The sequence below is a fragment of the Myodes glareolus genome, chromosome 11, assembly GCF_982192425.1.
Source record: "Myodes glareolus chromosome 11, mMyoGla1.1, whole genome shotgun sequence".
Taxonomy (NCBI): domain Eukaryota; kingdom Metazoa; phylum Chordata; class Mammalia; order Rodentia; family Cricetidae; genus Myodes; species Myodes glareolus.
Window position 1 is genome coordinate 15,307,999 of NC_142036.1, and position 22,610 is coordinate 15,330,608.

General features: G+C 47.8%; 2 protein-coding genes across 12 annotated transcripts in view; one reads left to right on the forward strand and one right to left on the reverse strand.

The window, feature by feature from the left end:
* The window catches only part of Ppp1r13b (protein phosphatase 1 regulatory subunit 13B), a 90,351-nt gene extending 88,658 nt beyond the window's left edge, over window positions 1-1,693 (forward strand). For all 5 annotated transcript variants that reach the window (XM_085697986.2, XM_085697983.2, XM_085697984.2 and 2 more), the window contains one exon: window positions 567-1,693. In XM_085697986.2, coding sequence (XP_085554112.1) covers window positions 567-608 — 42 coding nt within the window. In that variant the 3' untranslated portion in view covers window positions 609-1,693. The remainder of the gene's footprint in view (window positions 1-566) is intronic.
* A 66-nt stretch (window positions 1,694-1,759) lies between these two features.
* Window positions 1,760-22,535, reverse strand: Zfyve21 (zinc finger FYVE-type containing 21). Of its 7 annotated transcripts, none has more exons than XM_048431400.3 (8): window positions 22,354-22,535; window positions 6,749-6,799; window positions 6,074-6,242; window positions 5,083-5,158; window positions 4,910-5,001; window positions 4,396-4,452; window positions 2,512-2,651; window positions 1,760-2,347 (listed from the first exon to the last, which is right to left on the reverse strand). In XM_048431400.3, the coding sequence occupies exons 1-8, from the start codon at window positions 22,489-22,491 to the stop codon at window positions 2,312-2,314; spliced, it is 759 nt and encodes a 252-aa protein (XP_048287357.2). In that variant the 5' UTR covers window positions 22,492-22,535; the 3' UTR covers window positions 1,760-2,311. The 7 variants fall into 7 exon arrangements, with proteins under 7 accessions (XP_048287357.2, XP_048287355.2, XP_048287358.2 ...); XM_048431398.3 differs by having other exon boundaries at window positions 2,512-2,654; XM_048431401.3 differs by having other exon boundaries at window positions 4,396-4,449; window positions 22,354-22,534.
* Window positions 22,536-22,610: the final 75 nt, after the last annotated feature.

A 22,610-nucleotide genomic window follows, 5' to 3' on the forward strand; every position in this document is an offset into this window, starting at 1 on the left:
GCTGAGTTAAGTGCCAGTCTGGGATTGAGACCTGATTGCTCAAAAGCCTGTAAAGTGGAGCGGTGTGGGTTGTCAGCTAGACTGCACTCATACTGGCATCTGTCCTTTAACAGAAAGGTTGCCTGTGTTAAGCTGTGGTAAGCCTGGCAGATGCTTCTTGTTCATTTAGCAGACCTTACCAGATGCCAAGGCATGAACCGAGTACAAAGGCATGAACCGAGTACAGGTGCTTGTACCCGAGGAGCCTACATTGTCAGGAGCCTAGCAGAAAGTAGCAGGTTTTCAGGAGTAAGGGACAGTGGTGGTGCACGCCTTTAATCCCAGCATTCAGGAGGCAGGCAACCTCTGTGAGTTCAAGGCCAGCCTGGTCTATAAGAGCTAGTTCCAGGACAGGCTCCAAGGCTAGAGAGAAATCCAGTCTCAGGGGGAAAAAAAGGGTGGGGGGGCAGCTGAGGTTAGGTCTGAACAAGCATTTTGGGGAGAATGCTGAGATGACAGGAGAGAAGCCTGTAGGCCAGTTTCCCTCAGTCATCTTTTTGCCCTAACCCTTGTCTGTTGGTTCCCAGTTGTATCCACGGATCAAGCCCCGGCAGCGAACACTTGCCTGAACGTCCCCTGGAGTACCACAGTCTCATTGGCTCCCAGGAGCTACTGGAGAAGATTTCAGCTGCCCTGGAAAAACTGAAGCTAGGACGGTCTCATGGTGCTCACTTTAGCAGACAGTATCCACAATGTGAATCCCAGCTCCCCAAGTGAGGCCCTTCTCCAGACTGCAGTAACTGGGAGAGGTAGTACTTCGGCCTTCAGAGAACTGCATTTTTGCCAATTACTGTAAATCCAAATAAATACCCAGCTTCCAAGACACCCACCCCTGTTGCCAGTAAAAAGTCCTCAAGCTATGAATCCTGACGGTTGCCAATGAAGACAGAGTTCTGATTGACTTGGCCCAAAGGCCTCTTCTCATGTTTGATGTCTCTGACCTTCAGTAAAAGCTGCTACCAGGTAGCTTTGGCTACACAGCCCCGCCCCCCCTTGGAAAGTCTCAAACCCCATCATTCTTTCTCACATTCCCGCTCATAAAATTTTCTTTCCTTTCACTACCAAAGGAGACCATTTGGAAACTGTTCTGTTTAACTAATCTGGTGACCTCATGCTGTGGCCGAACTTGCACACCTCGGCACAGGGTCATCTGATTCCTACAACTTTTATTGTCATCTTTAGCCTCCTTGTGGCATGAGTCCATTCTATTCTTAGTTAGACACAGGAGTCTGGGAAAAGACGAGTCTAAGTAAGTTTGTGGCCGGCTGGGCAGTGCCCAGTTCAGTAACTGGGATACAGTCAGTGTGGCCACATTCCAAGTGAGGCAAGCTCTATATTCTGCAGTCTGAACTCTGTAGACAGGCTTTTTATACACCAAGATTATTTTTCAACTAGACCATTGAAAACTACCAGAACTGTGTTGGAAATATTTCTTCCTCATTGAAACACAAGCCCTTAGGCTTTATTTTTCATGTGAGTCTTGTGCATAACTACGTGTAATCTCTGTGTAGGCTCTGGGAGCAGTACTGTAGTCAGCGGCCAAGTATCACTGTACAGGGTGGCGCTGAGAAGTGACGCCCTGTGCACAGTGCAGCCTCTGCCATCCCAACCCCACTGATGCTGTGTGACGTGCACAATAAACTGCTGTCTCACATCTGGCTGTGAGTCTTGTGTTCTGGACGCAGGACAGCTGCACAAAGTGAGGCCAGAGCTTGCTGTGTACTTTCAAAATAAGTTTTAATCATACATTTTATATACAAATTACTGTACAGTCATTTTACTAAAGTGAAATAGTAAGTGCAAAGTAGAAAACACAAAAGGTTGCGATGCCTTCCCCTTAGGTGACAAAGTAGGTGGAGAGTCATAAACAGGCTAAGGCATTGTAAATGAGCTACTGGAGATAGGCAGGGCCAGGGCCCAACGCTAAACTAGGGGCCTGAATGACCACTGCCTAGTTTGTTTCTGTGGAAACAGGGCCAAAAGTCTTTTATAAACCTGGGAATTTATAAACATGATACAGGTTATACTAAAACTGATTTAGTACTGTAGTGCAGTTTCTCCCAACCCTGATAAGTACCAACAATACACTACAACATAAGCTCTTTAAAGCGTTAATCAACTGTGTACATATTGCACTAGGTAAGTGAACACTCTGCTTCCAGATACTTGAATTGCATTTCCAAGCACACACACAGCAGAGCCCTGAGTGCTCAAGCAGAGGCAAGCAGCTTGGACTTTGTAACCTGATGTGCTGAGCTCAGCTCCCTTGCAGTTACTGGTCTCGTGATTCATAGAGGAGCTTGGTAGCCTGTAGAACATCATAAAGCATTATTGGTTCTGGACCTGATCACAGATGAGCCTATGCGCTTTTTAGGAGAGTAACTAGGGGCGTCCCAGCTATGTGACAACCTTTTGGGAAAAACCTTGTCTCTAATCCCATGGGCTCAGCCTCCCCAACCCCGCCCTTAGTACCTTGTGCATGGCCACCAGCCATGCTGCTGCCTGCCTCTTGCTGCCATTTGCATCCTCTCCAGCCATCAGCCTCAGCTGTGTTGCAGCCTCTGCCCCTGGCACTATATACTGCAGGAACATGCCTGTGGCTCGAGTGCTGCCTGCTGGAGGAGGGAGATGAGGTATCACGTAAGACCTTAGTGCCCTGTGTGCTCAAGAAGCAGCCTTGCTGGAAACATGCAGTGGTAAATGATACTAGCTCCTGCTTCTGCAAAGACCCCATGTGCACAGAAATGGGAAAGGAATATAAAACACTTGTGATCCCCAGGGCCAGGATAAACTAACGGTATCATTTCACTGAGCTTTTACACAGTCCTGTTTTCCAGCAGTCCGGAAGCTGCTAAGCCTTATATATCCATGACATTCTCCTTCCAACCTTAAGAGAAACCACATGCATACGCATATGTGCGTACACATGTACACGTACACACACAACCAGATCAGAACTGCTCTACATATCTAGAGCAGTGAAGTGCAGAACCTACTTTAGGAATAGCCTGGCCATCAGAAGATAAACCAAGCAGATAGTTACATCAGCCCTGGCTTCACTGGTTGAGACCATAGCTGAGCAGGCTGTTAATGCAGAAGCGATGCCACACTACCCTGTCAAGTGCCATTCTTCCATGGCTCACAGGATCCCATGGAGCTGCCAAGCCACAGCTCCATCTCTGGGCTATGACCAGCTGCTCTAAGCATAATGATTTGAATTTAAGCTCTGCCCTAGGAACAAGCCACTTGAAACATAGATCAGTTCTGTCAGTCATGGTTACTAGCCTTCTCATGGTGACCAGAAGGAAAACATTTTGAGAAATGACCCAACTCTAATCAGACATTAATTCACTAACCAGTGGGGTGAGTTGAGCATACAGACAGACCATAGCCAGGAAAAGGCCTGACTTCCTTGCCTGCAAAAACTCTGGCTGAGAGGTCTGGGCCCACCAAGAGGCTTTCTGAACTATGTTCCAATTCAAAAGCCTAGAAATGTACTTGAAGGCCCTGGGCTGAGCTGCTCTACCCAAGCTGTTGCAGAACTTTCTATCTGGGCCGTCTACCATCAGCTTTTGTAAATAAAAATGTTCTGAAATGTGGCTATGGCAACTGTTGGCTGTGGCTGGTTTGTGCTTTGCACAGCCATCAAAATTTTAGCCCCACCATGGGGGCTAGAGAGATGGTTCTCCAGTTAAGAGTACTTTCTGCTCTTGCAGACGACCTGGGTTCAGTTCCCAGCACCTACAAATGGTGGCTTACAACCATCTGTAGCTCCAGTCCTAGGGCTCCAACAGGACTGCTCTGCTCACTAAAGGCACTAGGCCTGTGCATGGGCATACACATGCAGATATTGTTGACCTTTAGACTTCCTGGTGACCCTGCCCTTGGCACTAGGGTATCTTCAACCAGTTTAAGCCTTTGTGCGCCTCCTTGTTGTATTCCATTAGCCAGGGCCCTCTTACCACTACCTTCAAGAGTCTGAGATGGAGGAACTGAGAGCCAGGGATCCCTGGAGGCAAGCTACTGGGTGCAGTGATGAAAACTGCTGCCCACTGCATATGCCTGGTGCCTGATCAGCAAAGAACTCCCTACACTCCTGGCCGCAGCCGACTGTGGGCTGGCCTGTCAGCTCTTGAATAACTTCTCCCTGGGAAAAAACTGAGCAAAAGTACTTTATGCTGTCAGGACATTTCCACGTATGCTTTATAGATTCATATGCTGGACCCAGTGCTTCTCTTAATCAAGAGATGAACCTAAATTTCAGGATCCACCCCAAGGGACAGAAGCAAAGGGGCTAGAGGAGGAACAGATACACAGCATGCTGGGAGGAGTGACCCAGGGAGGGTGGAGGCTGACCTTCAGAGGCAGGCAGGCTCCCCAGGAGGCTGGTATAAGTGTGAATGTCTTTTTCTACTTGAAGAAGGTAGGCAGGCAGCGCAAAGAAGAAACAACCGAGAGTCAGTCAGAAAATGGAAAGCAAGATGCGTTAGATCAAATCTGCAGGTTCAGAATGTGCGATGTGCAGTTCATCAGTGGGGTCGAGCTAAGACCGAAGCTCACCAACAGCCTTGGCTGCATAGATGCCTGCAGGGGAGGCTCTGGATCAGCCCCCACCACAGACTGTGTCTGGAATCTCAGATACTGCATTTGGAGTCCATCTGCACCAAGTAAGGCGATCTCAGTGACAGGATGCCATGGACACATCAGGCCAATATCCTCTCATTATCCCCCTCCCCTCCTGGTGGGTTCTAAAGTTAGACTTAACATGAGTCCCCATGAAGAGCGTGGAAGACCATCTTGGGACCAAGTGCAGTGCCTCCTGTTGCCCATATCGGTACTAGAGACCCTCCTGCTCAGGAAAGGCATGTACCTCCAGGAGTGAAGCCTTCTGTGAGAATCTGCACAGTACAGACATGTGCGATCTCAATTTCGTGATGGCTGTCTCCATCCAGAATCAAGCACCTATAACAAACAAAAGTCATGAGACTGAGGCCTGAAGCCTATGACAATACTGCCCAGTGCCAGTGAAACATTGCCTCTTACCTCTGGTTGTTGGAAAGACGGCAAACCATAGTCTCAGGCTTCTCTGACTCCCCAAAAGTAACAAGGAAGGTAGCTCCTTGGAAGAAAAAAACAAACCGGTTACACAGGACCTGCTGCTTTATCTCCCTGCCCCCATGCACTCAGGCCAGAAAAGCCTTCTTTCTCCATTACCAGATGGGAGAGGACAGGCTGACACACACAACAGCTTTGTGTTAAGGGTCCCCTTCAGTCAGGCAAAAAGGCAATAATGAATTAAGGGTCTCAAAAGCTTAAAAAACACCACTTGGGACTGGAGAGATGGCTCAGTGGTTAAGAGCATTGTTCTCTCAATGGACCGAGATTCAATTCCCAGCACACACATGGTGGCTTAGAACTGCCTGTAACTCTAGTTCCAGGAGAACTGATGCCCTCTTCTGACCTCTCTAGGCATAAGGCAGACACATGGTGCACAGACATAATGTAGGGAAAATGCCATCCACATAGAAATGCACTGCTATGCACACAGAGCTGTGAATTTTGTTACTCATCACAGTCAAGGCCCAGATCAGATAACTCGAGAGCAGACTGGGCAAGACCAACTGGCAGGGAAGAGGCTGGTCCTTGGCTGTGGGATGCACACAGGCTTGCAGCTGTAAGAGGCTATGCTGCTTTACAGAGCTGTGGGAGGCAGGCCTCACCCCAAAGAACTCCCTTCTCCCTCGTGCTCCTTGGGTGTGCTTCAGAACCAGCCTCTGCACCTGTTGCAGCTTGTCTCCAAGCCTCTGAGGACCATGGCCACACAGACTTAACTACCAGTGACAGCCTTCCATCTGCGAAAGGTGCTGCTGAGCCAGGCTCCTTGTCCATCTGGTGGCAATGCCCAGTAAGTAAGACTGACATCTTAGAACATTTCCGTCTCTAGGTCCAAAAGAAAGTAGAGGAGGAAGGCAGGACACACCATCTTAAAGCAGGCTACATTTTAATCACAGCAAGTGGACAGGCTGTCACTTACCACTTAGGAGCACCTTGAGCTGCTTGTCATAAAACTCAGCCTCACGGTGAGACACCAGGGCACACTCTGCACACTGGCGCACTGGGTCCACAAAGCACATGCGCCGAAGTGGCACCTTCTGGCTGCAGCACCTGTCGCAGAAGCATTTCCCACAGCGGCGGCAGTGGTGCTGATGAGGGCGAAGGTTGGGCAGTGAGTAGTCAACACAGATGCACTAGGACTGCCTGCAGCCAGTACTGTCAGGACCCCTGAATGCATCCGTAGCTGTGTGTGCTACTTCCACACAAACCCAGGGTAAACACAGCAAAGCTCAGCCTCACTTGGGAAAAATGGACCAAAAGAGTCCCCCACCCCCACCCGTGTGTATGTGTGTTGCTAGGGTTTGAACCCAGGGCCTTGTACGTTCTAGGTGAGCCGTTCATTCACTCAACGACAACCCAAGCCCTTAATTCCTCTGACTTCGTGCTGCCCAGCACATGCTGTCTCTGAGCATCCTTGGGAGCTCAGTACTCATCTGAGGAGCTACACCAGTAACTGAAATAGAGTATTAAAATGGCCTGTAAGATCCAGTTCCTCTGGGGAATTGGGCTTTCCCCAGAAAGAACTCAGTCCTACTGGTTCCCATCCTACACATACCCGTACACCAGCACCACCCGCACCACGGCCTCAGTTTACCTTTCTGGTGATAAAGTCAAATTTGGCATCACACTGCATACATCTTGGACACTAGGAGAGAACGGAACACAGTATTATAATCCAGCTGTGTCACTTGGCTCACTGCTGGAAAGGCTGCTAAGAAAGCCAACTTCCTGCCAGTAGAAGCAGCCTGCAGAGGCAGACTATGGAACAGCAAGGAGGACAGCCCGAGTTCAGTGTCCAGCTCAGAAGCTAGACAAGACTGGTCAGAACAGCAGCTTTAAGGTTCAGGTGTTCCACACGGGGCCTGGCCTGATGCCTGATAGCAAATACTTTGTGGAGTGCAAAGGCATACAGTTTGACTTCTGGAGCAGAGTTCAGATTCAGAAGGGCTTTGATTCCTTCAGACTCTGGATGCAGGGACCACTCATTCTAGCTGCTTCGCCCTCACCCTGTGACAGGAGTCAAAGTTCAGTGCTGTAGATGAACACGACACTCCACAGCAGTCGATGACCTTCGCTGAGGAAAGGATATGACAACCCTGCTTTACAGACAAAGGAGAGTATGGAGAAGAAGCCCTTAGGAAGTTGGGCTCTAGACAACTGACCACAGGGTTGATTCCGAATGCACACCTGGCTAGGGCCTGGGAGAAAGACGCTAGGACAGAGCAGATGAGAGGCCCAGTGTAGCCTGGTGAGTCCTCACGAGGCTTACACACACAGGAGAGAAGCAGAAGGTTCTGAGACTGGGCTGTTGGGCACATGGAATTTGCACATACAGAGGTAGAAGAATGGTACTGACTAGGATGGCATGAAAGATCTGGGCTAGGGTAGTGGTTGCACTGCTCACTGCTCTCACAGTGCCTGCCTGCCTTCCTTTGCTGCAGACACGGACAGGACACTCCACTAAATCTGTGCCATGTTGACGTTTCTCCCACCCCAGAGTCCAATCACACTGTATAAATCCCGTTCAGAGGTGCTATTTCATAGCAAGATCCACAACAAAAAGTATCTTCTCCAGATGACCCAGTGCTGTCAAACCCAGGGGACACATACATCTTCAGATACTCTGGGAACCCGCTGACTATGGCAAGGGTCAGCATGACTTTAAGTACATTCCCTGCACAGACTTGCAGACCTGCCAGAGCAGCCTGAGCTGTTCACTCCACACTAGAATGCTGGAGCATACAGCAGGCAAGGACCACTGCCCTCTTTCTCAACTGTGAAACAAGCCATGCTAACCGGATACATGAAGCTCATAAGCCCAGGACACAGGGTAAGCAGGTCGCTGAGGGAAGGCCAGCACCTATCGCAGGTTAAGAACAGAGATGAGCTGATGCCTGTACCCAGGACAGCAGACTGACCACGAGAACACCTGGAGGGTGCATAGCAGGGAAACCCACGCTCAGCCAAGCCCGCATGGCAAAATGTCTGCTCAATCAGTATTTAAAATTCATGTTGGGAGCTGGAGAGATGGCTCGGCAGTGAAGAACATCAGCTGCTCTTCCAGAGGACCTGAGTTCAGTGCCTAGTGCTCTCAAATCAGGCAGCTCACAACCGCCTACCATTCCAGCTCTAGGGAAGCGGATTCCCTTTTCTGATCTATGGACACCTGCACTTGCATGCACATAATTAAACTAAAAAGGGTTTTATTTTTTTAATATTTATTTATTTATTATGTATACAATATTTTGTCTGTGTGTCAAGAAGGCATCAGATATCAGTTCAGATGGTTGTGAGCCACCATGTGGTTGCTGGGAATTGAACTCAGGACCTTTGGAAGAGCAGGCAATGCTCTTAACCACTGAGCCATCTCTCCAGCCCTAAAAAGGGTTTTAAAGGTTCATGTTTACCAAAACCTGACAATCATACATGTGTAGGACTGTCTACCCAGGTGCCCATGGGACGGAGGCCAGCTGGTCCCCACTGCTGGAGTGAGTATCCAGCAGCCCTGGGACTCCTACTGAAGAAGCTGCAGGTACCTTGGAAGAACCAGCTGGGGAGTTACCTAAGACACAGAGAGAACAAGCTCCACCAGGAGCAGAAGCCAGGAGCAAACCCAGTCCTGGGACACAGGCGGATCAGCGACCAGATCCAGAGTCAACGATCTCCACCAGAACAGGTCCAACCACAAGTCAGGGACTTCTGCAGGAGGAGATCAGACCAAGATTTACAGAAACAAATCAAAGCCAGCAGCCTAGGCCAAAGTAGGCCTGAGGCACAGAATCCAAGACAGCAGACCAAAGCACAGGAGCGCTGAGCTACCTCCAGGAACAGGAATAACCAATGGGGTAACTAGAACTGTGACACTGACTGTACCACGAGAACAACCATCTGAGCTTCAGATTCACTGGCACCTAGAAGGTTATTCAACAGAATCTCAGACAGCCCCAACCACACCTATTAGAGGAAAAGATGAGTAGAAAAGGTAAGACTACATGCTATACCACAAAGAGCAACACAATACCAGTAAAACCTAAAGACTCTACAAAAGCAAGACCTGAACAACCAAATATGGATGAACCAGAAGAAAATGATCTAAAAAATAACCTCAAGAGAATGTTTGAAATTCTTAAAGATGAAATGAGAAATTAGCTTAAAGAAATGGAGGAAAAAACAAACAAAAAATTGGAAGATATCAGTAAATCACTTAAAGAAAACCAAGAAAAAGAACTCAAACATATAAAAGAAACTATTCAGGACTTGAAAACTGAGATAGAAAAAATAAAGAAAACACAAGCCGAAGGAATTGTAGAAACAAAAATCATGAGAAAAAGATCAGGAACCACAAATGCAAGCATGAAGAACAGAATACAAGAAATGAAAGAGAGAATCTCAAGTGCTGAAGATACAATAGAGGAAATAGATTAGTCAGTCAAAGAAAACATCAAATCTAACAAAAGCTTAACCCAAAATATCCAGGAAATATGGGACAACATAAAAACGCCAAATCTTAGAATAATAGGTATAGAAGAAGGAGAAGTTGTTCAACTCAAAGGCACAGAAAATTTAACAAAATCATAGAAGGAAACTTCCCTTCCTAAAGAAAGATATGCCTATGAAGATACAAGAAGTTTACAGAACACCAAATAGACTGGATCCAAAAAAAAAGTGCTCTCACCACATAATAATCAAAACACTAAACATACAGAGTAAAGAAAGAATATTAAGAGCTGCAAAGGAAAAAGGCCAAGTAACATATAAAGGTAGACCTACCAGAATTACATCTGACTTCTCATTGGAGACAATGAAAGCCAGAAAGTCATGGTCAAGCATTATGCAGATATTAAGAGATCACAGATGCCAGCCCAGACTACTATACCCAGCAAAACTGTCAATTACCACAGAAGGACAAAACAAGATATTACATAACCAATCTAGATTTCGCAATACCAAGCCACAAACCCAGGTCTACACGAAATACTGGAAGGAAAACTCCAACCCAAGGAAGATGGCTAAACCAACAAAAACACAGACAATTGATGATCTCATTACAGCAAATCCCGAAGAAGAAAAAAAAATGCATAAATTAACATCACCAACAAAGAAAACTTAATTAACAGGAGATAGCAACCACTGGTCATTAATATCCCTTAATGTAAATGGACTCAACTCACGTATAAAAAGGCACAGGCTACAGACTGGATACGAAAACAGATCCATCCCTCTTCTGCATACAAGAAACGCATCTCAACCTCAAAGACAGACATTGTCTCAGAGTAAAAGGTTGGAAAAAAATACACCAACCAAATGGACCTAAGAAACAAGTGGGTGTAGCTATCCTAATATCTAACAAAATAGACTGCAAACTAAAATCAGTCAAAAGAGACAAAGAAGGACATTTCATATTAGTCACAGGAAAAATCCACCAAGAGGAAATCTCAATACTGAACATCTATGTCCCAAATACAAGGGCACCCTCATTTGTCAAAGAAACACTTCTAAAGCTTAAATCATATATTAAACCACACACACTAATAGTGAGACTTCAACACTCCCCTCTCACCACTGGACAGGTCAATTAGACAAAAAATGAACAGAGAAATAAGAGAACTAACAGATGTTATGACTCAAATGGACTTAACAGACATCTATAGAATATTCCATCCAAACAGAAAAAAATATACCTTCTTCTCAGCACCTCACGGAACCTTCTCGAAAATTGACCACATACTCGGTAACAAAACAATCCTCAAAAAAAAAAAATGGAATAACCCAATGTACCTTATCAGATCACCATGCTTTAAAACTAGAAGTCAACAATACCAATTCCAGAAAACCCACGAACACATGGAAATTAAACAATGCTCACCTGAATAATCAATGGGTCAAGGAAGAAATAAAGGGGGAAATTAAAGACTTCTTAAAATTCAATGAAAGTGACCACACAACATACCCAAATTTATGGGACACAAAAAAGCAATGTTAAGAGGCAAGTTCATAGCACTAAATGCCTACATAAAGAAGCTGGAAAACCACATAATCATCTCATTAGATGCCAAAAAAGCATTTGACAAAATACAACATCCCTTCGTGATAAAGGTCTTGGAGAGAGCAGGGATACAAGGAACATACCTAAACATAATTAAGGCAATATACAGCAAGCCAACATCAAACTAAATGGAGAGAAACTCCCAGCGATTCTACTGAAATCAGGAACAAGACAAGGTTGTCCACTCTCTCCATATAGTTCTTGAGGTCTTAGATAGAGCAATAAGACACCAAAAGGAGATCAAGGGGATACAAATTGGAAAAGAAGTCGTCAAACTCTCACTGTTTGCTGATGATATGATAGTTTACATAAGTGATCCCAAAAATTCTACCAAGGAACTTCTACAACTCATAAACACTTTCAGCAATGTAGCAGGATACAAGATTAACTTTAAAAAGTCAGTAATTCTCCTATACACAGATGATAAAAGGGCTGGGGAAGAAACCAGAGAATCAACACCCTTCACAATAACCAAAAATTGCATAAAGTATCTCGGAGTAACTCTAACCAAACAAGTGGAAGACTTGTATGACAAGAACTTTAAATCTTTGAAGAAAGAAATTGAAGAAGATGCCAGAAAATGGAAAGACTTCCCATGCTCTTGGGTAGGCAGAATTAATATAGTAAAAATGGCAATCTTACCGAAAGCAATCTACAGATTCAACGCAATGTCCATCAAAATCCCAGCAAAATTCTTCAAAGACCTCAAAAGAATGGTATTCAACTTCATTTGAAAAAGCAAAAAACCCAGGCTAGCCAAAACAATCCTGGGCAATAAAAGAACTTCTGGAGGCATCACAATCCCTGACTTCAAACTCTACTACAGAGCTACAGTACTGAAAACAGCATGGTACTGGCATAAGAACAGACAGGAGGACCAATGGAACCGAATAGAAATCCGGATATCAATCCACACATCCTCAAACACTTGATATTTGATAAAGAAGCAAAAAAAAAAAAACAAATAAAAAAGAAAGCATATTTAACAAGTGGTGCTGGCATAACTGGATATCAACATGTAGAAGAATGAAAATAGACCCATATCTATCACCATGTACAAAACTCTAGTCCAAATGGATCAAAGACCTCAACAAAAAAGCCAGCCACACTAAACCTTATAGAAGAGAAAGTGGGAAGTATACTTGAACGCATTGGCACAGGGAAACACTTCCTAAATAGAACCCCAGCAGCACAGACACTGAGAGAAACAATTAATAAATGGGACCTCCTGAAACTGAAAAGCTTCTGTAAAGCAAAGGACACGGTCAACAAGACAAGACAGCCTACAGAATGGGAAAAGATCTTCACTAACCCCACATCAGACAGTGGTCTGATCTCCAAAATATACAAAGAATTCAAGAAATTGGACACCAAAAGATCACATAATCCAATAAAAAAAAATGGAGTACAGACCTAAACAGAGAACTCTCAACAGAGGAATCTAAAATGGTTGAAAGACACTTAAGGAAATGTCCAACATCCTTAGTCATCAGAGAAATGCAAATCAAAACAACTCTGAGATTCCATCTTACACCTGTAAGAATGGTCAAGATCACAAACACTGATGACAACTTATGCTGGAGAGGTTGTGGGGAAAAGGGAACACTTCTGCATTGCTGGTGGGAATGCAAGCAGGTACACTCCCTTTGGATGTCAGTGTGGTGATTTCTCAGAAAATTAGGAAACAACCTTCCTCAAGACCCAATAATACCACTTTGGGTATATATCCAAAGGGTGCTCAATCGTGCCACAAGGGCATGTGCTCAACTATGTTCATAGCAGCTTTGTTTGTCATAGCCAGAACCTGAAAACAACCCAAATGCCCCTCGATTGAAGAATGGATAAGAAAAATGTGGTACATTTACACAATGGAGTACTACACAGCAGAAAAAAATGACGACAGCTTGAATTTTGCAGGAAAATAGATGGAACTAGAAAACATTATTTTGAGTGAGGTAACCCAGACACAGAAAGACAATTATCACATGTACTCACTCATAGGTGGTTTTTAAACATAAAGCAAAGAAAACCAGCCTACAAACACAATCCCAGAGAAAGACAACAATGAGGACACTAAGAGAGACTTACATAGATCTAATCTACATGGGTAATAAAAAAAGACAAGCTCTCCTGAGCAGACTGGGAGCATGGGGACCTTGGGGGAGGGTTGAAGCGGGGAGGGGGGGGGAGAGGCAGGGAAGGGAGCAGAGAAAAATGTAGAGCTCAATAAATATCAATAAAACAACAGAACCAGCGGGGGACTAGAGTCCTGAGGGATGACACAGCATTTCTTCCCCAGTATCCAGGTGAGAATGCTGTCTCGTGAGCCTCGTGGACAGCACTGTTCAGTCACTGGAAATCTCTGACTCCAGCTGTGTCCGCGGTGCCCAGCTGGAATGACAGCATGCTCATGTTTCCTGGAACAAAATGCCTGGTGACCATCGACGGCCAACTCTAAAAGCACATAACTCCCAGGTCAGGGGAAGATTCTGACCTGAACTTGACTCCTGCGTGCTGGGGGGTAGGGGTGTGAGATGGTACCACTGACAGCTTCCCTCAGAGTATTCCCACTCACACCCAGGGGCTCTGGCCAACAAGAATGAAGTCACTGATGTGATGAGCGATGACAGATTTGTCCTAAGCCCCATGTGCCACGATACCCACAGTCCTGGAACACAAGGGCTCCCCGAGCCTCTGAAGGTGCCCGTGAGGCTGGGCCATGGCCCCTTTGTGTGCGAAGTGACGGGTACACCCACCATGAGCAGTTGCCAAAATTCCCACACCAGGGAGCATCAGCCCTGGTGGCAGGTGACCTGAAAACAAGCGAGGAGCAGTAAAGTTTCCTGTGAGACAGGAACTAAGAATGCTGACGATGAGAACCCACAGATGGGAGTGAGAAAGATTCCCAGTGCGGAGAATTTCCTTTCCCTTCCAGTAAGAGGGAAGATGGAGAAGACCAAAAATGTCTTAAGATACCAAAAGAGAGATGGGATCAGAAATGGCACTAATGGGTTGGCAGTGGTGGTGCACACCTTTAATCCCAGCACTCAGGAAGCAGAAGCGGGCAGATCTGAGTTTGAGGCCAGCCTGGTATACAAAGTGAGCTCCAGGATGGCCAGGGCTACACAGAGAAACCCTGTCTTTAGGGCGAAAGGAGTGGGGGTGGGGGAAATAGCATAAAGAACCAGGAATGGTAGTGCTCTCCTTTAATCCCAGCACTCGGAGGCAGAGGCAGGCAGATCTCTGTGAGTTAGAGGCCAGCCTGGTCTACAAAATAAGTTTTAGGACAGCCAGGGCTATAACATAGATGAGACCCTGTCAGAAAGAAAGAGAGCGAGAGAGAAAAAAAGAAAGAAAGAGAAAGGAAGGAAGGAAGGAAAAAAGGGAGGGAAGGAGGGAGAGGGGGGAAGGAAAGGCATATTATGGGGTTGGAGATATGGCTCACTGGCCTGCTCTTCTCAGGAAATCTTTTAAAAAAATCTAGAAAAAAAATTAAAAACTGAGTGGGCCATATTTTGACCAACACCTTTTCATCTAATGGTCATTCCAGATCTCAGCACTGACAGGGCTGTGCCGTCTCATAAAGCTTGGCATGCTTGGCACGGGGTCAGGGCAGCTACTCATGAGTCTCTGGCTCTGCTGGTGAGCACAGTGTGGTCAATTAGAGGTTTGCCATGTATGGCTGCAGCCTGGCACCATGGGCCTGACTGTCATGGCAACATGACAAGAGGGAGGGAGGAACACAGGATCCATATGGCCCCTAGGTACCTCCTGCAGCACAGGCCATCAGGTCTGGGTGAAGCTGGAACCACACAGAATAGAACCTCACCCTGAATGGCCAGACACCCACTAATCCGAGGTCCTTGCTACCTACATGTGCTAGAGATTCTTCTCTGTTCTCCCTGCTACATCAGCTCGGTGATGTTTGGAGGATTCCTCCTTGCCCCACTGAGAGCCTCACCTATTCCAGCTCTTGGCCTTGTCACAGGCAGATTCTGGAAGGAAGATGCCCACACAGAGAAGTGGCACAGAACATGGAACCGTCACCTAAGAGTCTGCAGCTCTTCTCTTAAACCTGGACCTACAGATCATGTGCCCAGCTAGGCTGACACATGTGCGCTCCACAAAACACAGGTGAATGGCTGCTAGAGTAAATTACAGTATGATTGAGGAGGCCTGCAAGCCTCTGCAGGTGGTTCTAAGGAGTCCTTGGGGCCATGCTCAATGTCCTTTCACTGTGGGAGAGCAGAGACCCTTTGGGGACATCACTGCAGCAAGGACAGAGTTTTCAAGATTGCCTGACGTTCTTCCAGTGAATGCCATGTGCCACACAGAGCTTCTAGTTCCTGAGACCCCGTGGCCAGCATTTTGTTGCCTCGCTGCTCTTATGCTGGTTTCCTGCCTTGGAGGCCATGCCTGGCCCATCCCAGTCTCTGGAGCCGTCCAAAAGCCAGTCAGTTGTCAGCTGGTGAGCACTCCACACGCTATGAAGACACAGACTCACGTGTCCATTACAAGGACTACGCCGTGGTCACAGTGCAACTACAAGGAAGCTGCAGAACCACCAGTTCTGTTGACAGTAGCTCTATTTTATAGTCCCTAGGCCACCCTGGCCTCTGGGAGCTGTGACAGGAGAGCTTTGGCTTGGAACACAACACACACGACCACCAGAGAACAGCTTACATGGCTGAAGACCAACGCGGGCGTGGGGGAGTGCATGTGCTCCCATGTGGAAACCAAAAGTCAACCCTGGGTATTTTCGGAGGTAAGGTCTCTCAGTGGACTAGTTTGCCAATCAGGCTAAGCTAGCTGGTCAGAGATCCCAGGCTCAATCTGCCTATCTCTGCCTCCCTGGTGTGGGGGAATCACAGATGTACCCTGCTACACCTAGCACACACACACGCACACACACATACACACACACTATAGTAAAATATTTAGGATTCAGTGTGACACATTTACCGCTGAGTGAGCAAACTCCTGGCCTGAGAGGTGATGTCATCATTGGGCTCCCCAACTGTGCTCCCCTGGCAGACCTGCCAGCTCTTCTGGGCTGGTCCTCCAGCTAATACTGCCCACCCCATCCCTGACGCCTTTGGCTCTCAAGAGTACTGGGTCCTACCTGCAGGTACATACAACCTGTAGCCCCTTCTGGAATCCCCTTTCCTCTTACCTCACAGTCCCACTTGTCTCAAGATGGCTTTGGTCCTAGGATCCAAGGGACACCTTAGGCCTCTCTGCCACCCTCTGAATGCAGATATCTCTATCCTGTCTTGGGCCTCTTCCACACCTAGGTTTGAAAGGTAAAAAGACCCTTCTGTTTTCATTTCCCACCATCACTGATTTTTTTTTTCTTTTAAAAAGTAGAGGTGGGAAAAAATAAACATAGGCAGAGAAATGTAAAAGCAAGAAACAGCAAATAGCTGGTAACTCCAAAGGCAAAAATTTCACCATTGTCAGACTGGTCAAAAACACAGGGGCTCCTGGAGCTTCCTCTCCTGCGTCCATCCAAGGCAGCCATGCATAGAATCTGTGTTTCCTCACCTCCCTTCTAAAAGCAGCTTCACCCTCTGCCACCACCCACAGTCACAGGCCTTTCCTGTACCTCCCTCAGGGCCTCAGCTCCCCTCCTCAGTCCCTCACACTCCCAGCTTAGTCTATAATCCCAAACCAAGGCAGGAGGATCACTGCAAGCCCAAAGCTACTACTCACTGCTACGTAGTGAGTTTGGGAACAGCTTGAGATATATAGTAAGACTGTCTCAAAACACAACAACACAAAATAACCAGTGTGCTTATTCAGAAAATGAACAGATTTTTAAACAAAATAATTTCCTGTTATTTCATTAATAAAGCAAATTTCAAATTATCAGCCTAACAGTTTAACAGGAAAAGAAAACAGAGAACCAACAGTGGATAAAACTGTAAAAGTTAAATTCTGCCACATAATCAATCAGCAGAGTCAGTGAGGGGCCTGCCTAGGGTGAGCAGACACCAGGGGAGCAGGCCAGCTCCTGCGGCTCTTCCCTTCAATGGGCCTTGAAGCCTCTGCTGTGCATGACACAGCTATTTCAGGAGCCCAAAGGATCACTACAACACAGCCCAAACCACTGCCTCACTTCAGGCAGCAAAAATGTCTGTAGCAGGCTTCTCACTCCGACAGACCTCTGTTACAGGTCACTGACCCCAGAACTGAGACCAAGGAAGGAGCAGACTAGGCAACCCATACAGCCAGCAGCTTAGGAAACATGCACGTGTGGCACAGAAACAGAGGAGACCAAGGGCAGAGACAGAATCAGCTAGAGCAGTGTCCCATGAGATCCACCTGCTGGCTGAGCCTCTGGCCAAGGTGTGGGGGCCCACAGAAGCGGTCCGCTTCACCTTGACTGAAGGTCAGAGAGTTTAAGCCTACTCTAGCTCTTTCCAAGTTATAGATGAGAGGTCTGACTTAAAGAGCGCTACAAACAAGGCGTCCTGACCTAGGGTGTGATTACTTAGTGTTTTAGATATTAAGATGGCCCACAGAGGTGGATCTGCTCCACCTTGACCAAAGGTCAGAGAATTCCTACCCCTTCAAGGATAAGACAGGAGGTTTGGCTACCTACGCAAAACGTGGTCTAAGGTGTAGTGGCTGCACGTCCTGCCTAAAACATCGGAATGCTTAACGCGGGAAATAGCAGCTTGATGTCTCAAATATTGAAGCAAGTAATTGTTCTGCTTGTCCGTGTGCCATGTTAAAGCAGTCTTTAGCCTTCTTCAACCCTTTTTGGATTGGAGTGTATATATAAGCAGATAGAAAATAAACATGGGCAGGCTGGAGAGATGGCTCGGCCGTGAAAGGCTAGGCTCACAACCAAAAATACAAGAAAATAAACAGCGTATTCAGTGGATAGCCCTCCCTGTTCTATCCTGTCTCTGTATTCTTTCGTATCTCTGTTCCTCCTACCTAACATTTCTGATCCAAACGCCCCTACTCTATAACGTGTGAATCCCATCAAGGCTGGACTCTGACAGATGTCACCCCAACGAGTGGACTACGACACTAAGGCTGGACAGACAAACCCACCAGGACAGACACTACTCATGACATAGGCAGGAAAGCACAGGTGAATGTAGCCTCAAAATATACTGTAGCTTAAGTAGCTGTTTAAAGAAAGTTACTGTAAAAAGAACAAGGTTTAAGGACCAGGGGGATAGCTCAGAGGTTAAGAGCACTTGTTGCTCTTGCAGAGGACCTGGGTTTCATTTTCAGCAAACACATGGTGACTCACAACCACTTGTAACTCCAGTTCCAGGGGATCCAATGACCCCTCTGACCTCTGTGGGCACCAGGTACACACATGTATCTATCTCCTTTGAGGAAGGGGAGATGAGACGGCCCTGACCCCACTGTCCCTTCTTCACCACTGTGTAGAAGCTGCCCGTCCATGAACCAGTGCATCAGGCTCTGGAACACACAGATCAGTCGGTTTAGCTGAGCCTAGTGGCTCACACCTGCAGTCGCAGCTACTTTAGAGACGGAGCAGAAGGAGCCCAAATTCAAAGTCAGTTCAAACTACTAAGTGAAATCAAAGACCAACCTAGACTTTGTGAGCCTCAGTACCCCCCCCCCCCCCAAAAGAGCCTAGCAAGATGGCTTCAAAGGGTAAAGTGCTTGCTGCCAGGCTTGGGTTCAACCCCAGACCTCATGGCAAAAGAAAAGAACTGACCCTGACCCTCAAAAGTTGTCCTCTGGGGCTGGAGGGATGGGCTCAGTGGTTAAGAGCACTGACTGCTCTTCCAGAGGACCTGGGTTCAACTCCCAGCACCCAGATGACAGCTCCCAACTGTCTGTAATTCCCAACCCAGGGGACCCAAAACACCCATGGCAAAAACACAAACAACATAAAACATAAAACAAGAATTTTTAAAAAAGAGAAAGGAAGGGTCTGGAATAAGAATAGTAGACTCTTTAAAACAAAGTTGTACTCTACATGTGCAGTGTGGCAATACATACCTGCAGGCACATGTACACGCATACACACACCATATACACTTATACACAATGACAAAGTTGAAAAAAAAAGGTGCTGGGAGATGGCTTAATGGATAAAACACCTGCCACACAAGCACGAGGACCTGAGTTCAGATCCCAGCATGCCCACAAGAACCTGGGCAAAGCCATGTGCACCCAACAATCCCCACACCAGGCAGGTGGAAAGAAGCAGACCCCTGGAGTGCACTGGGCAGCCAGTCAAGAGGTGAGACAGAGAGTGACTGAGGGACACACATTGAAGCCTGGCCTCTAGACACACACACACACACACACACACACACACACACACCAACACATACATCATACACACACACACACCAACACATACATCATACATATACATATACACCAATGGGTTACAACCCATTAGCTCAGGAGCTAAGGAGATGGCTCCGCAGTTGAGAGCACTTGATGATCTTGCAGAGGACCTGGGTTCAGTACCCAGGACTCAGACAGTGGCTCGTAGCTCCAGTTCCAGGGGACCCAATACCCTCTTCTGACCTCTGCGGGCACCAAGTCTGCATGTAGTACACAGACAGACAAGAAAGCAAAGAGCAGACATACACAGGAAGAAATGAGTTTGCCTGAGAGTGATGGCTATCAGGTTTTCTAGTTTACAGAGCTGTCAAACAACTCAAAGACAATGAACCGAGACCCCTAGCTACAGCCTGGAATCAGAGCAGGAACTTCCTGCTGACATTTATACAGATCTCGGCTGTGGAACAAGCTTCTGTCACAGAGTCACTGGTCCCAGAGCTAGAACACACAGGGAGGTTCCTGCAGCCTTTGGAAGAGCACAAGATGAACTTTACACTGTGATCCTTGGAAAACCACTGTGAAGGCCCAGCTCTTCCTAGTCAGGCCAAGAATCACCCATCCCCCAGGGCCAGCTGAGATCACAGGCACAGCTCCCACCCCACCCCGTTCAGCACTAAGCCAGGTTTGGCAGGCACTCCAAACCCCCATTCTTTGTCCCATAAGGCTGAATTGGGTTCTCAAGCGCCAAGTAGAGCTAAGGCCTGATTCCTGCCTGGACTGTAGAGTAGCTACTCTCCCTCCATCCTCCTGAGCAACCCCTCTCTACGCTACCTTCTGTGGTTCTGTGGGAGCCTGCCACCTACATCCCGCCATCTCTTCTAGCCCCAGTCACTCGGACAAAGCAAAGCCCTCTCTGCCTGACTCGAGACAGTCGCAGAGCCCATGCCCTCCTTCTTGGTAGTCACCTGTCAGGGAACCTCCCCTCCCATCTTGGCACGGACATGGCATTTCTGCCAGGCCAGACTTTATGAGGACACACCAGAAACACTGTGAATTATAAAGTGTCATGCAAAGATTTCATCAGGTAAAAACACCTTAACTTAAAGGCTCTTTGGAGAACAGGAAGTCTTGAGAAAGCTAGTCTACAGCCAGTGGCCTAGCAATCATGAGAACACTGTCCCAAGGGCCTCAGTTTCTCTGTTCCCCACAAGCAGGTCTTCCCACCCTAACTGGACTCTTCCATGTGCCCCCTATTTCGATCCATGCTTTATCAGATTCTCTGAAGACAGCCTGCCTAGTTCTGGGTGTCACACTGAGCTGCATTCTCAGCAAGCACTTTTACCCACTAAGCCATCTCCCCAACAACAGCTATGTAGCCCAGGCTGGCCATAAACTGTCCGTAGCTGTGCCCCAACTTTATCCCCCTTCCTTTCTGTGTCATTTTAACACAGGGTCTCACTGTGTAGCCCAGGCTGCTCTGATCTCACTACATAGACGGGGCTGGCCCTGAACCATCTACCTAAACCACGCCTGACTTAACCTTACCTATTCCGTCGCAGTTCAGGGGCGTTAGGAGCACTCAGTGTTGTGCTCGCTTATCTTTACAGACGTGAGAGAAAGGAACAATCTGTGTGTACAGATACTTAGTGCAAAGGTAACATGCAGAGCTGAAATAGCTGAAATCACACGGCGGGGGGGGGGGGGGGGGGGCAGAGGCACATCAAGCAATCGTCTGCGTCCCTTTCAGGCCTCTAAGGAGTACTGACATGAAGTTTCTCTTTGGGACTCTCAAGTAATTTCAGAGTTGAGAGGAGGTGGCACCGCAAGGGCAGCCCCCACTGCCTGCTGTCCCTGGCTCTAAGAAGCTGCGGGGGGGGCCTCACCCACTTGTGGATGAGATCCCGAGGGGAGAGGAGCACCTCATTAGAGCTTTGAGCACAGATTCCAACATTAAAAACTTGGGAGGTGGCCAGGTGTGGTGGGGCATACCTTTAATTCCAGCATGCAGGGGGCCGAGGGAGGAAGATCTCAGTGAGTTCGAGGCCAATTTAGTCTACATAACAACAGCTAAGTGCATGACTAGCACCAGGCAGAGGCAGGCAGATCTATTTCAGTCCTAGGCCAGCCTGGTCTATGTAGTGAGTTCCAGAATAGCCAGGGCTGTATAATATAGCAAGGACCCACTTTAAGGAAAAACAATGCATGAATAAACTTACAAGAGTCAACTTAGAAGGTTCACGAAGTAAAGGCATGTAGGGCCACACCTGAGACCTGAGTTCCATCCCTGGGACCCACTAAGAAAACTCTCTTCCACAAATGGTCCTTGAATCCTGAGTTCCATCCCTGGGACCCACACAGTGGAAGAAGAAAACTCTCTTTCACAAATGATCCTTGAATCTGCACGCAGGCGATATGGCATTGGGCAAAGGCGCAAATACACACGAATAAATCAAAGTAAAAAGTTTTAAGGACTTAACGAGGATGCCTTTTAAACATATTTCCCTCGGAAATAAATTCGCATGGAATGTGGAAGTACTCTCATTTTCTCCCAAGTGGCCAAGCTTTGCAGAGGTCAGAACTCCGAAGACTGCAAACTTCTGGCACCGCACCTGCACAGGCAGGTGGAGGCGACTCCCTCGCCCTCGCCCCCACAGACCCACTCCAGCCCCGCACTCGCGCGCAGCCCACAGAGCGGCCGCCCCACCGCCCCTAGCTCTGCACCGCGCAGCCAATGACCGCCAAGGAAGAGAAACCGCCCCACGGACGGCGGGGACGGCCGGACTGGAGCCGCGGCCGAGCGCCCCGCGAGCGGAGACGGGAGACGCCCAGGCTCTGGCTGCGGACGCGGGGCTAGGACGCACCTCCTTGTCCGGGACCCACTGAGGCTCCTCCAAGCCGAACGGGCTTCCGAAGGCGCGGTGCTCCGGAACCATGCGCAGGCCGCTGGGCGAGCGCACAAGCTTCTTGGCGTCGCGACGCGCGGCCACCCCCGAGGACATGTCTCCGCCTGAGCCCCTCACGCCACCGCCCGCGCCGAGCCCAGAAAGGGCGACACCCCGCTCCGCCCGCCGGCACGATGACAGCGCCGGAGCCCAATCCGCAACCGCAGCTCGGAACG